The 24710-nt window shown below is 44.8% G+C and overlaps 10 protein-coding genes across 10 annotated transcripts; 5 read left to right on the top strand and 5 right to left on the bottom strand.

Annotated features, from left to right (window-relative positions):
• Positions 1-178: 178 nt before the first annotated feature.
• Positions 179-1513, top strand: BGW36DRAFT_288100 (short chain dehydrogenase reductase; the record flags this gene model as incomplete). Its single annotated transcript, XM_046210551.1, has 7 exons — positions 179-275; positions 350-398; positions 447-512; positions 577-731; positions 799-1078; positions 1147-1274; positions 1341-1513. The coding sequence occupies 7 exons, from the start codon at positions 179-181 to the stop codon at positions 1511-1513; spliced, it is 948 nt and encodes a 315-aa protein (XP_046076880.1).
• Positions 1514-1763: 250 nt separating this feature from the next.
• Positions 1764-4449, bottom strand: BGW36DRAFT_93135 (uncharacterized protein). The gene is made up of 5 exons (XM_046222706.1): positions 4315-4449; positions 4164-4258; positions 3848-4102; positions 3127-3770; positions 1764-3066 (listed from the first exon to the last, which is right to left on the bottom strand). The coding sequence occupies exons 1-5, from the start codon at positions 4408-4410 to the stop codon at positions 1874-1876; spliced, it is 2283 nt and encodes a 760-aa protein (XP_046076879.1). The 5' UTR covers positions 4411-4449; the 3' UTR covers positions 1764-1873.
• A 656-nt stretch (positions 4450-5105) lies between these two features.
• On the top strand, positions 5106-7866 carry BGW36DRAFT_334894 (fungal-specific transcription factor domain-containing protein). Its single transcript, XM_046212917.1, has 3 exons — positions 5106-5285; positions 5341-6310; positions 6365-7866. The coding sequence occupies exons 1-3, from the start codon at positions 5204-5206 to the stop codon at positions 7653-7655; spliced, it is 2343 nt and encodes a 780-aa protein (XP_046076878.1). The 5' UTR covers positions 5106-5203; the 3' UTR covers positions 7656-7866.
• A 165-nt stretch (positions 7867-8031) lies between these two features.
• On the bottom strand, positions 8032-9928 carry BGW36DRAFT_355257 (duf1446 domain-containing protein; the record flags this gene model as incomplete). Its single annotated transcript, XM_046213623.1, has 2 exons — positions 8032-9781; positions 9834-9928. The coding sequence occupies 2 exons, from the start codon at positions 9926-9928 to the stop codon at positions 8032-8034; spliced, it is 1845 nt and encodes a 614-aa protein (XP_046076877.1).
• Positions 9929-10568: 640 nt separating this feature from the next.
• On the bottom strand, positions 10569-13143 carry BGW36DRAFT_288751 (acetoacetyl-synthase; the record flags this gene model as incomplete). Its single annotated transcript, XM_046210610.1, has 9 exons — positions 10569-10992; positions 11052-11355; positions 11444-11593; positions 11649-11713; positions 11762-11886; positions 11948-12028; positions 12087-12122; positions 12209-12850; positions 12898-13143. 9 exons carry the CDS (start codon positions 13141-13143, stop codon positions 10569-10571), a joined length of 2073 nt encoding a protein of 690 aa, XP_046076876.1.
• Positions 13144-13969: 826 nt separating this feature from the next.
• BGW36DRAFT_423402 (alcohol dehydrogenase) lies at positions 13970-15034 on the bottom strand (the record flags this gene model as incomplete). Its single annotated transcript, XM_046219830.1, has 1 exon — positions 13970-15034. One exon carries the CDS (start codon positions 15032-15034, stop codon positions 13970-13972), a length of 1065 nt encoding a protein of 354 aa, XP_046076875.1.
• A 404-nt stretch (positions 15035-15438) lies between these two features.
• Positions 15439-16965, top strand: BGW36DRAFT_423401 (Aldehyde/histidinol dehydrogenase; the record flags this gene model as incomplete). Its single annotated transcript, XM_046219829.1, has 3 exons — positions 15439-15603; positions 15660-15855; positions 15917-16965. The coding sequence occupies 3 exons, from the start codon at positions 15439-15441 to the stop codon at positions 16963-16965; spliced, it is 1410 nt and encodes a 469-aa protein (XP_046076874.1).
• Positions 16966-17428: 463 nt separating this feature from the next.
• Positions 17429-18433, bottom strand: BGW36DRAFT_355253 (epoxide hydrolase; the record flags this gene model as incomplete). The annotated part of the gene is made up of 1 exon (XM_046213622.1): positions 17429-18433. The coding sequence occupies one exon, from the start codon at positions 18431-18433 to the stop codon at positions 17429-17431; it is 1005 nt and encodes a 334-aa protein (XP_046076873.1).
• A 611-nt stretch (positions 18434-19044) lies between these two features.
• Positions 19045-21712, top strand: BGW36DRAFT_287692 (FAD-binding domain-containing protein; the record flags this gene model as incomplete). The annotated part of the gene is made up of 5 exons (XM_046210526.1): positions 19045-19346; positions 19396-19667; positions 19732-20099; positions 20156-20901; positions 20965-21712. The coding sequence occupies 5 exons, from the start codon at positions 19045-19047 to the stop codon at positions 21710-21712; spliced, it is 2436 nt and encodes an 811-aa protein (XP_046076872.1).
• Positions 21713-22824: 1112 nt separating this feature from the next.
• BGW36DRAFT_288178 (cyclohexanone monooxygenase) lies at positions 22825-24569 on the top strand (the record flags this gene model as incomplete). The annotated part of the gene is made up of 2 exons (XM_046210557.1): positions 22825-23110; positions 23242-24569. 2 exons carry the CDS (start codon positions 22825-22827, stop codon positions 24567-24569), a joined length of 1614 nt encoding a protein of 537 aa, XP_046076871.1.
• Positions 24570-24710: the final 141 nt, after the last annotated feature.

The raw sequence follows: 24710 nt of genomic DNA, 5'->3' as shown, positions 1-24710 counted from the left end.
TTCAATGATACAAGCACGGCTTCATTCAAGACCTTGCAAATACGGCCCGAATTTCCGGAACAGTATTCATGGGTATAGAAGGCAGCTGTGCCCAATCTAGAACCTGCCACTAGCCGTAAATCCTACAAAATCGTTATACTGATAATACCGTGTCGATACTCTCAAAGTTAGCCTCATAATGTTCGTCCCAGAATATTGCGATGAGGGCGCAACACCAATTCCATCACACCTGAATCTCGAAACTCTGCAAGGGAAATCTGTCATCATCACAGGAGGTATATCTCAATTCAAACTGTGCGATTTTCCATTCCTAATTCTAATTTAATGACCTTTTGTTATCTTTCCACAGGTGCAAATGGTCTCGGAAAAGCCTATGCAGAAGCCTTTGTAAAAGCAAGGTAAGTCCTCTTCTCACTTTTAGGAACTTGCAGCTGAGATCACTCAAGGGCATACGTAACAATTGCAGATTTCAACGAGACAGCTGGGAAACAAACGGTCTCTGAACTTTCATCGTAGGTATTGCCATACTCTAGAAACCATCTGATTGATACCAGTCGCTGATTATTGAGCTTCAAGTGAAGCCAGCCAGTTCGTTAAATGCGATGTTCGGAGCTGGGATGATCAAGTCCTCGTATTCGAAGCTGCCATAAAGAATTCTCCATTCCATAGTTGCGACATAGTCATTGCCAATGCCGGTATTGTAGGAGTAGATGACTTGTACAAGCTTGAGGGTAAATCATTTTCCTACATCTTCCCCTCTCTCGCATTAAAAACAGAGATGACTGACAACCAATTCAGACCCAAATTCACCACCTGTGAAGCCAGATTTGCGCATAATAGATATCAATTTGATTGGTCTTTCATACACGGCGAAACTCGCGTTGCACTACTTTCGACGACAACCCTTGAGTCCCATTCGAGACCGTTGTCTGATCATCAAAGGCAGCATTGCGTCGTATGCCGACCAGCCTGGGTCGCCGCAATACAATATTTCTAAATGGGGGGCGCGAGGACTGATGCGGAACTTGCGCCGCACTACGTGGAAAGAGGGTATAAGGGTTAATCTTGTTGCGCCTTGGTAGGAATTCTAGTTCTATTTGAGAGGATCGCATGTAGTGTGGTATGGTATGCTAATAGTCCTTCCAGGTATGTGCGAACACCAATTTTATCAAAAGATATACAAGACTATCTCGACGGCAAAGGGGTTGGCTTTGCTTTGGTTGAGGACTCGGCTAAAGCAATGCTCAAGATCGCATCTGATGCGTCTATTAATGGTATTTTGACTCTCTCCGAAAAGAAAAAACCAAATGACAATGATGAAACGAGGCTAATTATCATAGGGAGAGCATTTGGAATTGTGTCTCGAAAAGACGCACCGGAAGGGTACATGGATTTGGACCATGATGACTACAAGGACGGGGATATTTTGAAAGGATGGCAAGAAATTGTCTTGGATACTGCTCATCGGATAGTGGTAAGTGCAAGGATCCGTCGATGTTTTTTTGGGAGTTAGTCGAATAATGGCGATATTAATAAAACGATTCACAGGAGTAATGTAACATCTGGAGCGATTCTGGTACATGCTTAGATGGATGCGTGAGTTAGAGAATGACGTATTAGTGCTCGCTGTGTGGACTGCTCTTGCTGACGACATAAATGCAAAGGAAATGTCATGGATATCTGCAATATGTTTTACTCAGCACGGTAAATATTACCAATTACCTAAAATTGTTGAATGGTGAACGGGAAAGGCCGCTGTATGTCCGTACAGTATTGTGATGTAAACAGGAAATTCAGCAAGCAGCTATACAGATTTCACTGTGGTTCTTATGTACCACAATATATAAATACAAAAAATAATTTCACGTGCAGTTTATACATTGGCTTCGCTCCGGGCTGTTGTGGGATGTGGAAGCCAGAGGGAAGCAAGTTGCAAATTTGGCCAAGATAATAACGACGATGTAAATTCCTCTGTATCTTGATGCATCCATTGCCGGTCTAGCGATGACAACTGTCCAGTTAAGTGGTTATTCCAGTGATTTTTATCTCCTCCCAACTGCTGAAAGTTAGAAAACTCATCACTACATTCCACCTGCCGGCTTGGAATTCCAGTCGTAGCTTTGCTGCATTTCTCTGTTGTATTTGGGAAGCTAGGTTCCAGTGGAGAGGATGCAGGTAGGTGAGATGGTTGCGACGGCTGTTTAAAAGAGAAGAGATCTTCTAATACTGTCCCCTCCACCATTGGCTGAAGCGTACGTAGCATGCGAGTGATTACAGGGAAATGTGGTTGCAGGTCGTCCATGGTGTTGACTGTCAGACGAAACCACTGAACATCGCGTGAATTGGTCGTGATTTGCCTGGGATTTTTACGAAACTCGGTAATAAGAACTGTCAATGCAAGGTTGACATTGTCCAGCATTACCGACGGTATTTTCTCAGTCCCCTGAATCTGTCTGTATGTAAGAAGAAGACGTATGGTTTGAATGGCGTTCTTGTAGATTATCTGCTCAGAGTCCTCATTGTCATCAACGCCTGTCGATACAGGCAATTGGACATTCTCCAATGTGTGCGTAGCGGCACCTCTAAGGAATGCCTTGTGAATGAGAATCTGGACTTTGCAGTATTGCATGTGAATTCCATACGCAGTTGGATCGAGATCCGGAACGGAGTTCTCATCATAGGCCATTCCTGGGGGTAGGCCCTCGCACCATTTCTGTATATCCGAATCCAGTCTAAACAAAGCGGCTTTCGCTGCAGGGTCAAGGGCAGCGGGGACGCTGTTCAATATATCACAGATTTCAGCCATGGGCACACATAGCTCCATCCACGCAGTTAATATTGCAGCATCATGCCCTTTGTAAGTTCGGCATCCAAGAGCGGCGATCTTGACTATTGATCGGGGTATGGCACTCGGTCGGCCTAAATACATGCACCAAATTCCCTCATAGGAGATGGTTGCGCAGAAAAGGTGTAGAAGCGGGCTCGGGGAGTCGGCGGAGCTAGTCTCATCATCTAGGTACATTGGTTCATGCAAGCCAATGTCAACCAACATGCGCGCTGCCATTCCTATGTGTCTCAAGTTAATGATTGTCAACATTAAAAAGATAGAAAGATGTATGGACCTACCACAGAGCATCCAACCCACTCGATCACGACCGTGAGTTACTTCATATTCGCTCAATAACAGGAAGCCTTGCAAAGAGGCGGCAGACGGTTTTTCGATTGCGAGCAGAATACCAGAATTGGCCTGAGAAGCGTATTTATGTCCCAAAGAACGCACGGCGCTAGATGTACTGAGTCGAGCAGCACAAGCTAGCATCACCATCTCAAGGAACGGTGAATACCAGAAAGATGAAATACCAGCCTCTCGGTGTGTATTAAACAGTTTTTCATCGATCACGCTGACCCAAAGGGTTTGATACCTGAAGAAGGACTGCAGGAGGCGACTTCTCAATTGAGCCGAGTTGATATCCATCGAAATCCCAACCTTAGAAAGCTCGTCCTGGGTTAATATCGGCTGATGCTCTAGAGGTGAGAGAATATGAGGCTGGGAAGTAGGTCCGAGAGCACAGGAACCTTCTTCACGGCTTCTGCTGCTCCTACGACTACCAGCTTCTTGTTCTCTGTCCCCGTCAGAAGGGCTTCCTGCTTGCCACACACTTGCCCCTATAGTGCGAAGTCCATTGTGGGGTGTGGTTTCGGGGTTTCCTGGATTCACAGAGAGAAGAGGTGAAATAGACAAGTCGCTCTCGAGCCATGTCATTCCCTGTCTAGGTCTGAATTAGCACAATATAGATGGAAACCTGGACATCCTCAAGAGACAATTTTGACTAATATGTTCACTTACGGGGATATACAGCCCTTTGAGGACGGCAACGGATCGGCCGTTACATTTTCATTCATAATCAACATGGGAGAATCGGTATCATCCACAGACAGCTGGCCATTTTCTTCGGTAGTTTCTTGGACTGGAGACATGTTATAGATTGAACGAGTATCGTCCTCGCCTGTGTATACACGTTGTCTGGATCCTTGATCGAGAAGAGCTTCAAGACTGTGAATTCGCTGCTCTAGAGTCTCGATATGCTTCCGTGATCCCGACCTATATTTTTCAATTAGGATGTCAATCTGGTGGAGAAAAAGTAAAGAAAGTCTATACACACTTTCGACGGTCCCCGTTGCGATTAAACAAACAGCGATTGTTCGTTCGCTGACACGGTGTACATCGCTGTCCAGGCTGGATACCTTGAGCATCACACTGCATGAGGGAGTCAACCGAAGTACTGATTTGCGAGCAACAAGATCTCAGCTTACCTTGACCTTTCGCTGACGGCAGTTTTGGCAGGCCAGCGAAGCGCGTCTCCGCGGCTCGCTCTTTGCGGGTATCAGAGCAGACAGGTCGGTGGTCATGATTACATCGCCACATATGGATAGGACTGTGTATAGGAGAAAACGGCATTGAGGTGGTTATTGTTATTTTTGCGGGGAGCGACCGCGTCCGTGAGAAGTGCGGGGGGGTTTCCGGGGGTTCGGGGCTCGGAGTTCGTTGCAGTACAGTAATCAATGATTCAGTGATTAATATAGAGGCATCAACTAATCGTGTATGAAATGAATTTGATACATATGTTCAATTCTGTAGATGAGTCAGAATTAGATCTGCCATTTTTTGAGAAAATTCTGCTGAGGAATGCCCATTACGACGATGTAGTCTATAAATATGCATACATTCTATAAAGTAAACGCTTCATTGAAACAGCACATGCATAAGCGGTCTACATTTTCTTGCAAGAGAAGTGCTCGATAGATACACAATAATGTAAAAGGGAACTAGCCAAATCCCCTGTGCTCAAGTCTCTCCGATCATCTGCGACATAAAGGTTGGAAAAAGCAATGAGGAAAGACAGGCAAACTGAGAAGCCGGGGCACTTACTTGGTACGTACACGTATACCATGTAATTTCAAGTAATTCGGCGTTCGCCGACGCTGCCTACAGTATCCGAGAGTGGGCTCGGTTCTGTAGGCATGCGGGGTACGGGGTAGTCCCCAACATACTCTGTACAGCGATCGCCACCTTTGGCTCCTTTCGCTAGATATCGATTGCAAATCGATAGAGCAGAGATAGGGAATAGCACCATCAACGATGATCTTCTTGATGATGATGTTGTTGTTGTGATGCTATTGCTGACAGATTCAGTTGACGGATATGCAGACACAGGCCTGTGATCGGTGTCACAGACGCAAAACAAAATGCGACAGGCGTGTTCCACGCTGCAGCTCCTGTGAAAGTTCGTGGTCCCTTGCCAGTAGTCTTGCAGGTGGGAGACTGATTGTGTTTTGCAGAAGCAAACACCCCCTGTGTCCATACGAACAAGCTCAATCTACTGCCTTATCCCCGGTCATATATTAATTCACTCGAGGCGACAATTAAGCAATTGGATACGGAAAACAAAAAGCTAAACAACGAACTCAAGACATTACGGTCGTCGCAAGCTCTGTCGCCGCACTCCACCCCGGCATCTCCCATCGCAGATGAAAATACATTCCACTGTGATGGTCGGCCACCGTCCAGCGATAGTAATGCGGCCACAACAGCGAGTGCGATATCCTCAGACGGCATACAATTGCCACCAAGCACCCCTGAAGAACGCCGTCAGCCCGGCTCCCGTGATGATGTCCAGTTATTCAGTATTGTCTATAGCCTTGTTGCGGCTAAGAATTTGCCATCTCCCCAAAAGGCCCAATTCCAACAGGATGAGGATTCGCTGATGGCCTGCTCGTCGCTACTGACTCTTCCCAGTCGAGAAGAAGCTGCTCGCGTCATTGAGGCATATTTCTACCATTGGCATCTGACATTCCCCCTCCTATGTAGATCTCAGTTTCTCAAAACCGTAGAACGAATATATTCAGAGGAGGAATATTACACCAAAAACCCATTCGAAGCTTTTGTCTTCGATATGGTACTAGGAATGGGGTCCGTCAATTTTAATAGGCCAGATTGGTCATCTAATTCCCCTGAAAGGCACTATATACGTGCGATATCGAAACTCGACAAGGTACTTTCTATGAAGGACCTACCGCCTCTTCAAGCTATCATATTCCTGTGTCAATATTCGATTTTTTGCTCTTTACAGGACACTAGTGCCAATATGTGGTACCTAGTAGGTATCGCTGTACGGCTCTGCATGGAAATGGGGTTGCATCGTCGATCGAGACAGGAGGAATCAGTAGCGCAGGGTCTTGAAGCTGGGAAAATATCCCTGGCGGTTGAGGTTAGGAAAAGAACATTTTGGTGTCTGTATAATTTGGATAGGTATGCAAACACTGGGGTCTATCAAACGGATTATCAGCTGACGAGCCATTCTAGAATCATCAGTGTCACATTAGGACGACCAGTCGCACTTCGTGACGAAGATATCGATATCACATTACCCACAGCTTTTGATATTGATAACCTCAGTCTGGAGGAATTAACTCAAGAAGTAGTAGTTACGGAAAATCTACAAAAGACTTCACCTTTTTTGCATTTGATTTCCATTCGCCGACTTGCAGGGAAGATTCTACAGAGCTTCCATTGCACGACAATGAACGTAAAATTGTCACGCGAAGAAAGATATGAAATTCAGCAAAGTTTATATCAAGATCTACAAGCCTGGAGAGCTGAAATTCCAAACATAGATATTTTATCACAAATGGACGAACGATCAACCTCCGGCTTCAGATCGATGTCATGGTACGAAATACCCTACCATAACGCCTTATTGCTTTTTTACCGGCCTTCTCCATCATTTCCACACACCAGACCACCATGCGACAACGTCACTGAGGATCCTCTCATTACCCTAAATAATATTCTCGCCTCGTCTACGTCAGCCATCTATCTATATTCTGAGCAGCATCGAACTCGCCGTCTCAACTACTCATGGATAACTCTTCATGCTGTTTTCATTGCAGGCCTGTCCTATGTTTATAGCATTAGCAGAATTATCAAGGAAACAAAACGTCGTGGCACAAGTTTCCCAGCCAATTTGGAGTATACCCAAATCATTGATGTTACTCGTACCTGTTCGAATGTCTTGGTCGCAATTAATGAGCGGTGGGCTACTGCCCGAGGCTCCGTCGAGATTTTTAGTCATCTGAGTAATGCAATCATCCAAGATGCGGTCAAGGCACAACTGAACGTCCATAAACCAGGGCCATCATCATCGCCTTCGAATTACAATGCTCAACGTTATCATACCCCGGTAAACGCTTCCGATCCTAGTTTTGGAAGTGAGCATATCCAGCCCGCGGCGCAGTCAGGGCAATCACATCCTCATCATCAACAGGACACCCTTATGGCCAATTTCCCGAATAGCTATCTAGGTATGAAATTGCCGATGGCTAACAACAATATAATCTATCCGTCAACTACGGAGTCCTTTCAATCGTCAATAGCTGAGAACGGCTTCCGCCAATTCTATAACAGTCTTCATGGTGAAGTTCCTGGAAATCTGCGTGATCCGGGTTTGATCCCAAGTGAAGTTGTAATGGGGTTTTCCCAGGATTGGTTTGCTGGTGAAAGTATGTCATCCGCTCAAAGTCCCGGTGCTAGGATGGATGCGACGGATTTATGGGAAATAATGGGCTTGGTTCCGTCAGCGAATCAATTTGAGTAAATGCTATGGTGACGCTCTTATTGCTGTATAAAAGAGATGATACCGGCTCTACAGCATTGAAGATACAAGATTGATATGTCATCCTAGGTGACATAACCCTAATCTTCACAGACCTGTATAAATCGATGAATCACTTCATCGTCAGTTGGCATCATCGAAATATCATTGAAGATCAATACATCATTAAATATCTCGTGAACTTGAGATAGGGGAACGGGAAATAAAAGCGTTATGAAATGCGTATACTACGTGAATGTTTACTCACAGAGGCAATGCCCACGCAACCGAACGAAAAGTGTAATTGCGGCTTTGTTAGTAGAAAGTATAGAATCGATCCTCAATACAAATTAAGCGCGGAGCTACCTCGATTCAGCAGTTAAGCTATAGGGTTCTGTAAGAATTTCTCTGGGATATCCACCACCCGGCTCCGTAAGTACTCGGCAACGCCTTTTCCCAAGCTGTCAATCCGGGTAGAACTTGCACCACCTCCTCCTAAGAAATCCAGCACACGAAAATGAACTGCCAGAATATGTGGGAACTCACATCGTTCAATCCTTGAGGAGTCATTCCAATCGTCCCCAAATAGGCGCTTAATCCTATACACGGTAAGGAACGTCTGTAGCCATGTATATTCCTCCGGTGAGCGCACAAAGAACCCCACGTTCACATTGTTTCCCTTATCTCCTGATCGTGCATGAACAATAGATCCCAATGGCTCTTTTCTGGTTGGCCCAAATGACTGTAATAGTTGAGGGTTCGCGGTTTCGTAAGAGGGACGTTGCAGTGGCGCAGGTGCTGTTATTTTATGAGGTTCGATATTTATAATTCGCTCCCCTAATACAACACGATGAGGTAGATTCTTCATCTCAATCAATCCAGGAAATATTTGCATAAACATTCTAGGATCCATCGTTCTAAAGTCAAGACCCATGTGATAGCCAGGGTATAGCTGCATCCGAAGAGCATATATCGGCTCCCGGAACTTCTTAAAGGAAATATCATCCAATGTTTCAGCTTTCGCCAAAACCCGCACACTTACAGTTCCAGCCGCTTGACTTCTTGGATTCTCTGTCGCGGATCCATAGCGTATAATACTCAAATCTGAAAAGTTAGAGTTTCGGAACGCGTATGTCAACTGTCGGCGGAGAAGTTGCTCTTTCGCATCGATATCAAGTCCGTTGATATAGAACACTGCTTCGGCTTGATAACCGCCAATAGAACATACAATAGCTTTTGTGGTAGATGGAGGTGGACTTCCTTTCGCCCCTAAAACCCGGACGCGGTTCTTGCTATGTGGTACATTCTCGATGCGAACGTTTTCAATATTCGCAGATACATCTGGGTTCAAGTAGATATGTCCTTGAATTTCATAGAGAAACTGGGCTCTTAGATTGAGCTCATCGACATGACCTCGGGCCTCATCGTGTTTTGTTATCACTGATGAACCGTCAACATCAATCTCTGCGATGGGGAAACCCAAGTCGTAAAAGTCGTCGAGATAGGCCTTAAACCCTGAAAAATTCGCTCCTGTAGCATAAGGGCCACACTCAATCAAATGCCCCGCAACAAGTGCATTAGCCAGAGCATCCCAGTCGTCGACCTTCCAGTTATGCCACCATGCTGCTAGCGCAATAACAGGGCTGGCATCAGTCACTCGTCCACATATCACGATGTCGGCACCTTGTCTCAGTGCCTCCACGATGCCGCCACAACCAAAATATGCTACCCCGCAGTATGGTTTATTCCAATCTTCAAGATTTTGGTCTAGATGATCTAAATGTCTGATCCCCCCTATACTTTTCAGTTTTTCTCGATCGGTAACAATGTCCGAGATATTGTCTCCTTCCACATATGCCACGACAAGGTTATCGTAGCCATGCTTCAAGCAAATCTCTTTCGTCTGTTTTGCACATTCTACGACATTCAAGACCCCGGCATTAGAGACAACCTTGATGCCTCGCGAAACAATGGTATCAATTGAAGCGTCAAGCTGATCGAGAAAACCTGGCTCGTATCCCTTGGTTGGATCCTGATATTTCCGGATTGCGTTCCAGGCAATATTTAACTCCGCCGCCCAATCGCCAGTTATCGCGTCGAGATGCTTTCTACCATTGACCATACGATACCTACAATATTTATTTTTAGATAAGAAGAAATCTTAAGCTGGCTGGCACTTACATCGCATCTGGAGCCTCCTCCATCGCACCTGCTACGTTCCCAATGACAATAGGCCGTAAATGGCCACTGCCATCTATAGGGTTCGTTTCGCCCATTTTCATAAATCAGCTTCAAAGCAAGGTTGCCTGCTTATGTCTCCGAAATTCAAGTGAGTTTTTTTTTTTGAAAAGTTGGGGTACAGCAACTACAAATGATGAACTCGCACACAGACGATAGGTAAAAAGAAGCCTATTTTGCTCATGTCCTTATCTGATTCTAACATTCTAAGCATCCCACTTGTAGATAGGTCCATGGCGGATACCCAGCGGTCTTCGCCGACATACAGGTAATATGAAACTGTGACTCTTCGGTTAGCAAAACCCGCTTGCGGGAGACAGTATTATTTGCCTTCCTTTGTCCGCCAATTATGGCCATTTCGGCAATCACCGAGATTAAATTATGCACAATGAGTTCAATTCCGGGTTCCGACTTCCTAAGGGTTGAAAGATAACGGTGTTGAAGATAGATGGATGACTTGTATGAAGTATCATATGGATTGATGAAGCACTATACGATGAGATCTCGTGATAGATCATGTCATTTTCTCTATCTATAAGACTATGAAACATAATATGTAATTAAATCAATTCTCTCGTTTAAAAAGACGCCAATTGAATTAACTTCTAGCTTTGTATTTCTATCACTAAACTTCAAAATCCGTAGGAAAAAACTCTATATAGACAAGTCCAAATAGGTCTACAATTTTAACTTTGCCTTTTCTCGCCGCGGAAGATGATAGTATTTTTCATACAACTTCAGGCTTTGTGGGTTTGCTACTGTCCCACTGACTTTGGTATTCATTCCACTCACGATCTGCTTGACATTAATCTCGCACTTCTTCCCATTTATCGTGTACGGAATGTCTGGTACTTCGAAAACGTAGGCGGGGACATGTCGGATCGAATACCGTTCCTTAATGGCATCCTTTAATGATGCAGTAAGTTCAGCAGTGAGCTTGTATGGCTGTTTCATCTTGACAAATAATAAAACAATCTCGTCATTGTCAAATGAGCGTCTCTGTCCGACACATATCGCGTCTGATATCTCCTTCAGAGTTTCAGTGACAGCATAGATCTCTGACGAACCGAACCGTACTCCAGATGGATTGAGGACACCATCACTAGACATACGTTAGCCAGTCGTGCTAGAGGCCACAATTTATCGGGTATGATGACATACGATCTTCCCAGTAACACAAGACCTTTAGTATTGAGAACCTCTTTTATAAAGTCTCCCTGACACCAAATATGATCGCCGAAACGCGAAAAATAGGACGACAGATATTTCTCCTGGCCCCCGGGGCCATAGAACTGGAGAGGCTGGCTTGGAAAGGGCTGTTTGCAAACCATCTCTCCTGGTTCACCCAAAGCTTCAATTGATACCGGATCCGTTTTAGAGGCGTCAAGGATATCAATGCTCATACCGAGACACTTTGTCTGGATCTCTCCGGCATAGATGGGAAGAATAGAACATCCTCCTACGACTAGAGCAACAAAAAACCGTAGAGGACATGTTAGCTTCCATCATTCCATTAGATTATCAAATCACATATGAAAGATGCCACCACATACAACACCCGGCGATATCAGTCCCTCCACTCATTGAGATGAGCTGAGTTGTTCGGGGAAATCCATGCCGATAAAACCATTCGTATTGGTCTTCTGAAAGTACAGATCCAGTTGAAGTCACTGTTCGTAAATTGGTAATTTTATATTTATCCCCTATGTGTTTATAAGTCCTCACAGTCTTCTTATTTCAAAAGGCAAATTTACATACGTGGGATGATGTTTCTTGATGCTAATTCGGATAGGTATCTTGGTGAGGTGCCAAAGATAGTAACTCTGAATGTTTTTCAGCGACTGCGTATCCGCTTACGCGTGTATTCTTACCCAAGTTCTTCTGCCAGTCTAAGTAGAGTATCTGGCTCTGGATGAAATGGAGATCCATCATAGAGAAGCATAGTTGCCCCAGTAGAGAGGTTCACAAAATTGAGAACCCACATAACCCAGGAAGTCTGAGGTATCATTAGCCTCTATATAATACTATTAATTGGTGCCACTTCAGCGACCACATACCGTTGTATACTGAAAGAACACATCATCAGGTCTCATGTCATGTTGAAGACGAGAATCAGTGTTGACTTTGAGGGCCACACCCTATGAAATTCATCAGTTCAAGACCCAGGATCACATCATGTCGACAGAGAATACGTACACCTGCGGAATGAACTATACATTTCGGTGTTCCAGTCTGTTATGGAAAATAATCAGTGTGGGCAATTCAAGTAGCAGCGAAAACTAGCTATTCAAAGCGTATATGCACTGAGACCAACACACCGTGCCAGATGAGAAGAGAATAAAGGCTGGATGACTAAACGGTAGCTCCAAAAATGACAGCCTCCTTCCACGGCCGCGTCGCCTAAATTCTTCCCAAGTTATGCCACGGCTAACTCTCGATATGTTCAGCGATACTCCACAATATGGGAGAACAACCACGTCTTGGAGTTGATCGTTCTGCTCCGTTAATGATCTCGACCACGACTCTATTCGGTCTTCTAAGGAAATTCTCTTTCCGGCGTATACGTAGGCATCGTCCGTGAAGATTATCTTGGGCTTTATCTGATCGTATCGGTCGATGATTGCTTTAGTACCAAGGTCGGGGGATGCAGATGACCAGATGGCCCCTATCGCTAGTGTTGCAAGTGATAAGAAAATTGCATTGACAGAATTTGACATGACGACAGCTACTTTGTCTCCAGCTTTGACGCCACTGCCGATCATTGCATCGTATGCCTCTGCTGTATGTTTTTTCAAGGAAGACCAAGTAATATTTTCGATACCTGGTTTACCTTCGCGAACAAAATAAATGGCAATTTGATCGTCTGTGTGATCTCTGAGGATGAATTCGGCGATATTGAACTTTTCCGATGGAAAAAATGTAGGAGGAGGGAACATAGGCGGTGGCTTTCCATGCTGCAACTATATCAGTCAATCAATATATTTCAAAATAGTGAGGAATATCTCACCACGTTTTCAAATGCTGGTCCAATTTGAGCCTCATTTCGTGACCGAGGCGGGATACCTAAAAATATGTACGCATCTCTCCAAAATTCTCTTATATTCTGTGGATGCACCGACCAGTTCCATAGGTCATCGTATGTCTCAAGTTGCAACCTATGCTTTTCGTTCACGTATTTGATGAATTTTGCCACGTTCGTCGACTCCGGGTGAGCCGGAATCCATAATGGGGACTTGGGTGGTAATTCTGCCATAGCTGTCACTTTCCCTCTTGTGTTGTGCTGCTTTTCGCCGACTAATTTTACCTAGAAGTATTTACCTGATAATATTAGCGTATATGACCCTAGTTGTGCTGTTCCGTATTAATTTGTCTCCACTAAGGTTCAACCGAAATCTAAGCTTGATGAAAAGGCATGGGATCTAATGCCGTTATGGTGGATCTCTTAAAATAATGCAGAGAATGGCGGCGACATAGGGTGTTCGCAGACAAATCCATAGCTGCAACATCTCAGGTGGGTACCAACCTCAGGGTATTACAACCGGACTCGGGTATCGCCGAGGATCTGCTAGGCTGTGGATCGGAATCAGGAGAGCCAAAGCAGTTATCCTTATTCTTGAGATTTTGTTTCCATGTTGATTTAGCTCTCAGGGTAAGGACAAATTAATTCTAAGGATTTGGCCTTTCTGAGTACCACCCCCATTAATGCCCAAGCATTCCTTGTACATACCATTGTTTGTCGAAATTTCTTCGCGTCAATTATACATATATGGAGGATCAATTCCATATACACCAGCTGACATTAATATATAACAAAAATATCTGGCAAAACAATAATTCAGGCTCCGTGCTCTAACAGATATATGTGTATGTAGTATCTATTATTTTCAAAAAGCTTCATCTAGGTATCGGTGTACATAAACTTGGTTATTTACACCCATTTTAGTCAACGTAATGTGGAGCAAGCAGCAAGTACTCTTAGAACGACCTACACTATATGTGTGTAGAAGGCCTATGACTGTCAGGTCTAGGGTGTTATGTCTCTGATATGGCTTGTTGTATACTAATAGAAGAGGTTCAATTCACTTTACTAGTATAAGTCGACCTGAAACCTTTCCCGCTCTTAACAAGTCCATTGCTTCATTCGCCGAATCCCAGGGCATTTCTTGGACTGGCAAGGGGCCGAGTTTTCCCTCCTTCGCTAGCTTCACGACATCTCGCAGCTCTTCCAGATTTCCGGTAATGTTGGAATATATGGTAAGACCTTTGAAAATGTTTGCCACAAGTGACAGCTCAATAGATCCTCCCATCACGCCGACTTGCACCCATTTAGCTCCCTTGGCAACTAGATTGTTGACTAAACTGGCGGTTGATGAGGAGTTTACGAAATCAATAACAGCAAGAACAGGGCCATTGGTGGCCGCAAGAATGTCCTCGTATGCGGACGGACCAGTGGTGTTCACCGTCTTCGTTGCTCCAGCTGCAGTAGCAACAGCCAATTTTTCGTCGTTTATGTCTGCTGTCACGATGAATTCGTGGCCAAATGATTTTAACACTGATATAGCAGCAAGCCCTAGGCCCCCAGCACCGATCAAGAGGACGGGTTCATCAGACGGCAGTGGCATGATCTTTCTAACTGCGCTAAGAGTGGTGATTCCAGAACAGCCAAATGTACATGCCACAGAGGGATTGAGGTTTCCTAGGTCCACTAGGTATTTGGGATGTGGTACAACCACGTATTCGGCGAATCCACCATTTTGTTTTGTTCCAAGGCCATTTTGCGCCGCGCACAGGTTGTCTTCTTCCTGGTGACAGCGAGTACACGATCCGCAACCAAGCCACGGATACACGATCTGGCGAGATCCTATGGCGATATGCACCGCGTCCTCTCCAGTTCCTGTGACAACTCCCAGTATCTCGTGCCCCAAAGCGACTGGTAATTTGATGCCACGGTCTTTAACATAGAATTTCTGTCCTTTGCCTGTGTCATAGAAACCTTCGGCGGTGTGAAGATCTGAATGACAAATCCCGGCGTGGGTGACTTTGATTAGGATCTCAGTACCCTTCACTTTCGGAATGGGCTGGATAATCTTTTCAAGGCCTTCGCCCCAGGCTGTCAGAGCCCAGACATCCATCGAGTTAGCCATGGCTACACAACTTGTATTAGAATCAATAGGTCTCTAAATTCAGAGATCTGCCGTCAATTTATCTCGTCAAAGAGAGACTCAATGGAATATACTTTAAATTCACTTACCTCTCTTACCCCTCTTTAGCAATTGATCTAATACCGAACTGATCTTTGGGAAGCTCGGCGTTGCCCACAGCCTCGGATTTGGATAGCCGACGCGTTGGTCAGATTCAATTTTATGAATAACAAACGTCTAGAAGTGCAAATAATAAAAGTATCTTATATATACAAACACATAACCAACGCAATTATCCACTGTCAACCCCTGTTTACCTGGTAAAGATCACATAACTCCTTACTAGTTCTCCGGCGTGTGTCCAACCTTCTCTACGGTTCGGTCGTACAAATTACACCGACGCCACAATGAATAGCAATATATTGGATCCGAAACTGTACACCAAGTTGTATTTAAATGGCCAATACGTTGAAGCGCAGAACAAGGAGACATACAGCCTCAAAAACCCCAAAAATAATACTATAGTCACCGAGAACGTCCCAATAGCCGGGCCCGAGGATATTGAAGCTGCTGTACGATACGCAGAAGCGGCTTTCCGGGGCCATGGAGTAACTTTACAGCCGTACAGCGAACCGAATGCCTTCTCAAACTGGCCTCACTACTTGATGAAGAGCTCATGCCGATCTTGACTTTAGACTCACTCGCTTCAGGAATCCCTGTTTCCCTGGCTCCAGTCCGCGAAAAAACTTATATCAGAAATTGTGTCTTGTACTACGCAGGTTGGACAGACAAACATAAAGGCGATTACTTTCCCGACGATGATGGTAAGGGGTAAAGAAATTTCCAAGTACGTTTTGATAATAAACTGACATAATCGTTCATCAGGATTTGTCAAGTTAGTTCGACATGAACCCCTCGGCGTTTGTGCGGCAATCAATCCATTTAATTCGCCTTTGGGATGTTTTTTTCTGAAGGCGGCGCCAGCTCTCGCAACTGGTAATGTTATGATTATCAAACCCAGTGAAAAGACTCCACTAGGATCTCTGGCTATCGCAGCTTTATTCGAAAAAGCCGGTTTTCCCCCTGGGGTTATTCAGGTGGTTACAGGACCAGGGTCTACTGGTGCTCTTCTTGCGGGGCATATGAGAATCCGTAAAATCAGTTTCACTGGCTCGGTGCCAACAGGAAAGAAGATTCAGCAGGCTGCAGCTCAAAGCAATTTGAAACGAGTTACGCTTGAGTTAGGAGGAAAGAGTCCCGCTGTTATTTTCGAGGACGCTAATCTTGAAAATGCGCTCACGTGGACAATCAACGCGATCTTGACACGAAGTGGGCAGCTCTGTGTTGCTGCGTCGAGGGTGTATGTCCATAAAAGCATCGCAGATAAATTCATCGAAGAATACGTAAAACGGATGAAGGCAGCTACGAATGAATTTGGAGATCCTCAGGACCCAGCAGTAAAACTGGGACCCATGGTCGACAAATCACAGCTTGAGCTGGTAAAACAGAGGGTAGAACAGGGAAAGTCTGAGGCGGAGCTACTTGTTGGTGGTGCTCAGCATGGAGAAACAGGATGTTATATGGAACCAACGGTCTTCTTGAATCCGAAACCAGATGCTGATATCTATCGAAATGAGGTTTTCGGTCCAGTCAGTGTCATAAAAACTTTCGATACTGAAGAGGAGGTTGTAAAGTTAGCAAATGACACTGAGTTTGGTTTGATGGCCGGAGTCTTCACAAAAGATGTCACACGAGCAATACGTGTGTCCTCGGCTCTGGATGCCGGTGTTGTTGGTGTCAATTGTGTTAGTCTACAAAGCCTACAAGCTCCTTTTGGAGGGAAAAAACAGAGCGGCGTCGGGCGAGAATTTGGAGAGTATGCGCTGAGGATATTCACTGAGCCAAAGACGGTCCTCATCAACATGGCAGCATAATTAGTTGATATAGGAAACTTCGCATCTTGATAGACTACTAGAGCACGTATATAACACATCAGCGATCTAGTATCTCTCAAACAGCGAACAATATTAAATTTTCCTTTTACATGTGATTGGGTCGACTTGCGCCTATTCTCTGACTGGGGGTTTCTCAATGTCTACGTTGGTGAAACTTGATTGAGTAGATTAAAATTTGCTCAACAATAGACACGCTGCAGTACATAAAAGAAGACCACATGTGATTTATCCTGTATCTAATTCAGATGTATAGAACATGTCGAAGCAAAGAGTTGTTGATATTATGTAGCGCTCTCTAGACTATTTATTGAAATTGGATTTAGATTAATCATCGGGGGCAAAGTTTGAGATCGCAAAACACAACGCTCATCTTTGCTCGTCAAACCCTAAATACTCTCTTTGAAAGTATAAGTCCTGAAACTTGCCTGACTGTAAATAGCGTTTAATGGGATAAGATCGTGTTACTTAGAAAATTTACAATGTGTAATGCGATTTCACCCGGCTTCTCCATCGGAGACCAGTGTGCAGACTCAATCACGACTTCTTTCAACATAGGTACAAGACCTTGTTCCTTAGCCGGTGTCATTATATCTGGCACACAAACAGCATCCTGGGTGCATATAATGAATAGCATTGGCACCCGAATCGCCAAGTTCTCGCTCGGAATGGTTGAGTCTGATTTTGATTGTACATTCCATGCAGTGGCTTTGTACATCTGCAAAGATGAGGCGAATCCATCGGTCTTGAATTGCCGTATGAATCGGTCTTTCCATTCTAGTTTTTTTGCGTATGCTTTCAATGACACTTCCTCGTCGCCGAGAATAAATTCGCGCATAGCGTCTGGAACACAGAACAACTTCTGCATCCAGTTTTCAACATCACCATGCAAGGCTTGCCACATCCTCTCCAAATTTCCATCTATAATCTCTGCGGCATCGTGTGACAAGAAAAACTCCCAGTACGCAAACTGGGGGTAGCCTAACACTTTTTCTGTGGTCCTATTGACCACAGCAAGATCAAAAGGCTGGGTTGATGGAACCATATAACCCGTATTGAGGAGAATAATGCCGCTGAACAGATGACTCTTGTGGAGATAGGTTCGCTGGGCGAGCACACTGCCCCAATCGTGTCCGATAATGACGTTTACCTTAGCGTTCTCATTCTGTAAAATATCTTCAAGGTCATCAGCTTGGCCGTCGTACGAGTATAAGCTGATGTCTTCTGGTTTGTCGGTGCCTGCGTACCCCAAACAGTCCGGAATTATAATCTTGTTTGGCAACCCTTCCATCATGGCTACGACCTCGGACCAGAGGTGCGCCGAATCGGGGAATCCATGTAAGAAAATCAAGGCAGGATTCTTCTCCGTTGAGTCACCAGAAGGAGAAACAAAATATGTATATTTGAGTGAACGCCGGGTGACAAGCTGCTTTTGCTGGAATCTGTCCATGACTGGTAATGAGTAACGTTAAAAATGTTGAGTGCTACACTTGTTGAGTCCATATTCCCGAGATAAAAAGAATTGATAAATCATAGCTTGGCCCTAAAAGTACTCGAGCCTCCTTAACCCCACGTCGCCCCATAACTTGTCCTTCCCCGGGCATAGAGACCACCCCGGTTAAGAGACCCGGGGGGACAATCAGAATCCGTAGGCGTCGACAGCAGTGGAACAAAATGTCTCATTGGTTTATCAGTCGCGCGTATGGGGCTATAGAAACTCATAACGCGTTGATTGTACTTTCATGAACTGTCTAAGTAGGCTCGGCTCCGCTTTTACCGATAATTTTCGCTGTTCGCCGAAACTATATCTCAGCTCCTAGTATGCTTTTAGGACAACCGGGGTGCTTAGGTACGATGCTCCGAAATGATACTGGAGGCTATACAAACTAGGTTTAGGTACAATTCCTGCGATGGCATTCTCAAACTCGAAGCTTTAACTCTATTGCCTAAGGTTGAAGATATAAGTTTCTCTTCCCTCTTCGGCTACTGCATGTTTTTACATAAGAATCTTGATTTACCTTAAGTGAGGTGTTCGTTGGCAGCAAAAGGGTTTTCGACAAAATGGGTTTCAAGGACGATTTCAGAGTCGTGATTGCAGGGGGTAGCATTGCTGGCCTCTCACTGGCCAACATGCTGCAGCTCTACAATATCGACTTTGTCGTTCTCGAGGCATATCCTGACATCGCACCTCAAGTGGGAGCAAGCATTGGAATATTACCACATGGAAATAGGATATTGGACCAGCTTGGCTTGCTTCAAAAAATTCTAGATCTGTGTCCTCCTCTGGACTCGTTTCACTTTCGTAAGGAGTCCGGCCATGTGATACGAGAATTCCGAGGAATGAATTCCTCTATGCATGAGAGGTGAGCTTGCGACGTGAGATTTCGATTACCTGAGTTAAATTTTATCTAGACATGGCTATCCAATTACCTTTTTAGACAGACAAATGGTGCTTCAAGTGTTGTATGACAATATCAAGGACAAGAAAAAGGTCCTCACCAAGAAACGCGTCAAAGAGGTTGAACTCTTCGATGATGGTGTTACTGTCCAGACTTCTGATGGGTCTTTCTATTCAGGTGATATTCTTATTGGTGCAGATGGGATTCATAGCACTGTTAGAGGAGAAATGTGGAGGATTGCAAATAAGGAGTCACCTGGGTGGATTCCGTCCACCGAGCCTTCTGGTAAATATTAGGAATCACTCTTTCATCAATTTCCGCTAAATCTAATTTATCGTGTTTTATTTAGCCGTGCCATGCGATTATGGATGCATTTTTGGGATTTCCAACCCTTGTGGGATTGAACCTGGTTCGTCGAACTCTGTGTTTAAGAAGCACCAGTCCTATATCGTGAATGGTGGTCCAGCCGGTCGTGTGTATTGGTTCTACTTCTTCAAACTACCAAAAAGAGTGTACGGAAGTGATATTCCAAAGTATACAAAGGAAGAAGAGAAGAAACTGCTCGCTCAAAGAGCGAATGATAACATCACGCCGACTATAACATTCAAGACTCTTTTAGATAAGAAGATATCGTCAAACATGCTTCCATTGCAGGAATACGTCTTCAAACAATGGTATTACAAGCGGATAATCACTATTGGCGATTCTGCACACAAGGTAAGCACCTCAGAGCCCGTTAAGCTCATAATGGCTTCTATATTAATTATCTCCAGTTCCACCCAATTGCAGGCCATGGTGGCAATGCGTGTATTGAATCAGCGGCTACCTTTGTCAATGCACTCCGTAGAGCACTTGCAGAGTCGCGAGGCAGAAAGCCTACACTTGAACAGATCGAGAATGTATCCGCCGAGACCCAAAGGATTCGCCAAGCAAGAACAACGTCGCTGAAGGAACACTCGCACGATCAACAGCGGACTGAGCTTCTGGATACACCTTTGCATGAGATACTAGCTCTGCATTTACTGCCGCGGACCGACACGGAAGATATAACCTTCAATTTCTCTCGCAACATGCCTCTCGCCGAGAAGCTAGACAGCCCTAAATTGTGCTCCGTTCCGCGACTAGTGCCTTACAAAGATGAGCTTCTTAGCAGCCCAGCGCCTCGAGGTATGACAAAATGGTACTTCACAGCATTCTACCTAGCGATTGCTGGCCTCGTCCATTACGGGATGTGGGTCTGGTCAGCTAACTATGACCTTGGAAACCATCTGTTGAAGGTTGTGACTACTGGTTCGTATTCTTACGATCCAGGATTTACCTTGAAACGGAAGTATATCGGAATCAAGCCCATTGATGACTATCTTGTGTTCCTAGCCGCTGCGTATATGCCCGGCTTGAAGAACTGGGACCCTAATTTCGGGACTTTGCAAATGTACTTTCTGGGAATGCTTGTTCAGCCTATTGCAGTGTGGTCTGTAGAGGCATTCCGAAAACGTAACATGCTAACGCCAGTGTCGGTGTGAGTTTTCGTGCAAATTCTATCGTTTTCCGAACATGATCACTAATTCATTACCTTTTCCAGAATAACAATATGGCTGACGCTTGTCCAATGGGCTGGCATTGGAATCTACATGCCGATTTACTATGCCATCTATACACTTATTTCTGAGCCAGAAACTTACTGGTGGCCACTGAATCGCGAGGTTCGCCCCGAATTCGCTACTTCGCTAACATGGGCTGTCAATATTGGCTATACGCTACCCACAGTTCTCATGTTCATCCCGTGGGGTGACCCAGATGTACTCCAGAATTTCGAAGCCCTTTGGCAGGTGTCTCCAATGTTGGTCCCTACTTTCTGTATCATTCTCGGGTATTACTACAAAAAAACGCATAGTATTCCCAAGACAGCGCGGACGGCGAAGCAGACATTCCCAGATCTCCCGCATCTCAAGAAACTTTACATTGTGACCGGCGTGCTTGGCTTGCTTCTCCATGTCTACAGTGTTGCTAAAATTGTATTGTCACCCAACCTAACTTTGGCATCTGTTTTTTGGCCCGACTTCAGAGGGCAGGCGAAGCCATTAGGCGAAGGTCTCAGGGCTCTTTTCTTAACCGACTTCTGGGGTTTCTATATCGCCACCTACGGCTGGCTCTGTATGGCAGTGTGGGACTTGAAACGAGTCGGCCGCACAACTGTCAACGTATGGAAGGCCTCGGCGCTCATTGCTTTGGGAAATTTCATCATTGGACCTGGTGCTACTATGTCTGCTGTCTGGTATTGGAGAGAGTCTGCTCTAGCTAAGACAAGTTTTTATCGTGAAGTGGCGTAACTCAAGCCTGTCCACGGGAGGTGTTATTGAGATTGTGTCTTTATGCATACTAGCTGTCTGCCTGTTTCGTCGATTTCAATCCAATTCCCATGGCATTTATGTTACAAATGCTTCAAAAACCGATGTACCGCTTTTTCCATTTGGCAATTATGTTTCCTCGTTTGGGATGCAAACGCAAGATATACAAACCCATCTTTCGTTCTTATTAGAGAGAGCCATCTAATAATCTAGTTTCTAACCCTATGCCTCTCTATGAGTCTATAACCTAAATTCATAATACGGCTGCTTCCAGAAAATGAACCTTTATATAGAACATGTGTTGACGCATATATATGCGGTAGCTTAGCTGCCAAAAAACGATGAATCTGTAGTGCAGTAGTCATTAACAAGTAAATTTAAAATTATGATGCCTATATGGCAGTATCCAGAAAGAGAGCGGTTTAGAGGACCTACACATTTCGTGCTTCGCGGGAGCGCATTGTTTTAGGGTTAATATAAGACCTGCCTCTCACCATCATTAAATAGTTAGTATGATTATAATGCTTCGTTGTAAAGTTGTCAGTCTCGTAACTGCTTTAAAAAAAAGTACATAGTCGCTTTTGATTGCCAACAATTCAATGCCCCCGCCCAGGTCTTTCCGCATGGATCGTAGCCCTTAGTCCGACTGCCAAAAAAGTCTATCGAACTTGGAATACACCGGCATAAATTAATAGAGTAATACTACGTAAGCCGGTATATGATGTGCTTTTCGGGAAATGCCACTCCCTTGTGCCTGGGTATCTAGAACCGAGAACGGCTTCGTCGGCGAAGGCCGATGAGACCGGGGCAGATTTAGGGTCAAGACATATCCGAATTCTCGTTTTTACGGACGAGACCGATTATATCCGCATCGGGAGCGATACACAGCTAAATAGCTAGATTCAAAGCGATTGGCTTTGTTATCGAGATAGACCTTCAATCACTATCGATTAGTTCAATTACCATAAATGATTCCTAGACCATATTACCTTGCCCAATGTGGGAACCTCATAATAGCTCCTGTCCCCGATCATACCAGTCCTGAAGTCCCGAATTCTATTTCAATTAACTGTCCTGATCGATAATTGCTTACGATGTCGAATAAAATTGCTGACTACGATGCCATTGTCGTCGGTGCTGGCTTCGGCGGTATTCGATCACTCTGGGAGCTTGGCCAGCTCAGTCTCAGTGTTAAATGTTTTGAGGCAGGGTCAGACGTCGGCGGCGCGTGGTATTGGAATTGTTATCCTGGGGCTCGCACCGATAGCGAAGCATGGGTATATGCCCTGAACTTTGCGCCGGGAGTAAAAGAAGAATGGAATTATAGTGAACGGTACCCTTCCCAAAAAGAGGTACAGCAGTATCTGGGCCGAATTGTAGGTCAGTTCTTTTCTTCTCCTAGTCAATATCTCATTATGTGATGTCTTTGTGCTCGCTTTGTTTTCCTTTTTTTTATTTCCTTTTTTCTCTTGCCAAACCCTTTTCCACTTCCACCAACACTGCAAAAACAGATAAGTTCGACCTACGCAAACACATTGACTTCGATACACGTATTAAATCTGCTCATTATGATGATGAAAGGAGAATTTGGACCGTCACAGCTGCAAATGGAACTTCCGTAACTAGCCGCTACTTTTTACCTGCTACCGGACCTTTGTCGGTTGCAAAGGCACCGCCTTTTCCGGGGCTCAAAAAGTACACTGGAAAATGGTACCAGGCATCTAGTTGGCCACAAAATGATGTTGATTTGCGCGGTAAGCGCATTGCTGTTATTGGTACTGGCGCCACAGGAGTCCAAATCATACCCAAGGTTGCTTCTGTTGCGAAGCAGTTAACGGTGTTTCAACGTTCACCACCCTACGTTCTTCCAGGACGCAACTACATCATTGATGAAAATCAGGCAGAGGAAATAAAAAGAGATTTTGATTCCACTTTGCAAGCTGCAAGCGATCATAAAGCCGGGTTAGCAATGAAACTGCCAGAAAGAACGGTGAAGGGGGTAGCAGACGCGGAAAAAATCAGACAAATATTTGACGCTGGCTGGGAGTGCGGAGGTTTCCACTATCAGTTTGAAACTTTTGATGATCTTTTCACAGACGCCGAGTCTAATGAGGTTGCGTCTGAGTATATTCGTCAAAAAATTCGTTCCATCGTTCATGACCCAGGCACAGCCGAACTCTTGTGTCCCAAATATCCCTTCCTTTCTAAGCGTCCGCCCTGTGGACACTTTTACTATGAGGCCTATAATCGCTCCAATGTCAAGTTGGTTGATATAAGCAAAGAGGAAATAGATCTATATGAAAAGGGCATCAGGACCATTTCCGGAGACGAATACGAGTTTGACATAATAATTTTCGCTATTGGATATGAGGCTGCCACCGGCGCGCTTACCGAGATAGATGTGCGAGGCAGTCAGGGCAGATCGTTGGGGGAGAATTGGGCCAAAAGAATAGACACATTCGCTGGTGTTCTTGTGCCCGGCTTTCCCAATTTGTTTTTGATTTGTGGCCCACACATACCGTTTGGAAATATGCCAGTTGTGGTTGAAATACAGGTCAACTGGATTGGTAAAACCATCAATTATATGGAAAAGAACAAACTTACCGGAATCGAAGTTAATACAGAAACTGTGGACGAATGGTCTGTTCAGCTCGAAAAAACATTCAATGCTACAGTGTTTGCAGAATCGTCCAAGGCATCTCGCTCTTGGTTTGTTGGTGCAAATATACCCGGAAAGCCTCAAAACGTCCTTTTTTATTTTGGCGGCGTCCCTGCTTGGGCTTCTAAGCTGGAGGAAGAGAGCACGTCGGAGTGGGCAAGCATGAGGTTTTTCCTCTGACCAACGGGTACGAAATAGATTAGGCTACATACCCAGATTTATAGCAAAATGTGAGGTAACACGAGCCATTTGAACATTATATACGTGTAATGCGCAGTACAGCAATATATAGCACGTAGGAGTGGTTTTGTTTTCATATCT

Source organism: Talaromyces proteolyticus, assembly GCF_021365285.1.
Source record: "Talaromyces proteolyticus strain PMI_201 chromosome Unknown BGW36scaffold_2, whole genome shotgun sequence".
Taxonomy (NCBI): Eukaryota; Fungi; Ascomycota; class Eurotiomycetes; order Eurotiales; family Trichocomaceae; genus Talaromyces; species Talaromyces proteolyticus.
Note: the sequence above shows the minus strand (reverse complement) of the source record. Positions and strands in the feature narration are given on the sequence as shown.

Bases quoted from the DNA above. Each gene is read 5' to 3' on its own strand.
- BGW36DRAFT_93135 (XM_046222706.1), bottom strand. From the start codon at position 4,410: ATGACCACCGACCTGTCTGCTCTGATACCCGCAAAGAGCGAGCCGCGG. The intron at 4,259-4,314 runs GTAAGCTGAGAT...TCCCTCATGCAG, and splicing joins GCCGTCAGCGAAAGGTCAAG to TGTGATGCTCAAGGTATCCA. The intron at 3,067-3,126 runs GTAGGTCCATAC...TGAGACACATAG, and splicing joins AGTGGGTTGGATGCTCTGTG to GAATGGCAGCGCGCATGTTG.
- BGW36DRAFT_334894 (XM_046212917.1), top strand. From the start codon at position 5,204: ATGCAGACACAGGCCTGTGATCGGTGTCACAGACGCAAAACAAAATGC. The intron at 5,286-5,340 runs GTTCGTGGTCCC...TGTGTTTTGCAG, and splicing joins ACGCTGCAGCTCCTGTGAAA to AAGCAAACACCCCCTGTGTC. The intron at 6,311-6,364 runs GTATGCAAACAC...GAGCCATTCTAG, and splicing joins TGTCTGTATAATTTGGATAG to AATCATCAGTGTCACATTAG.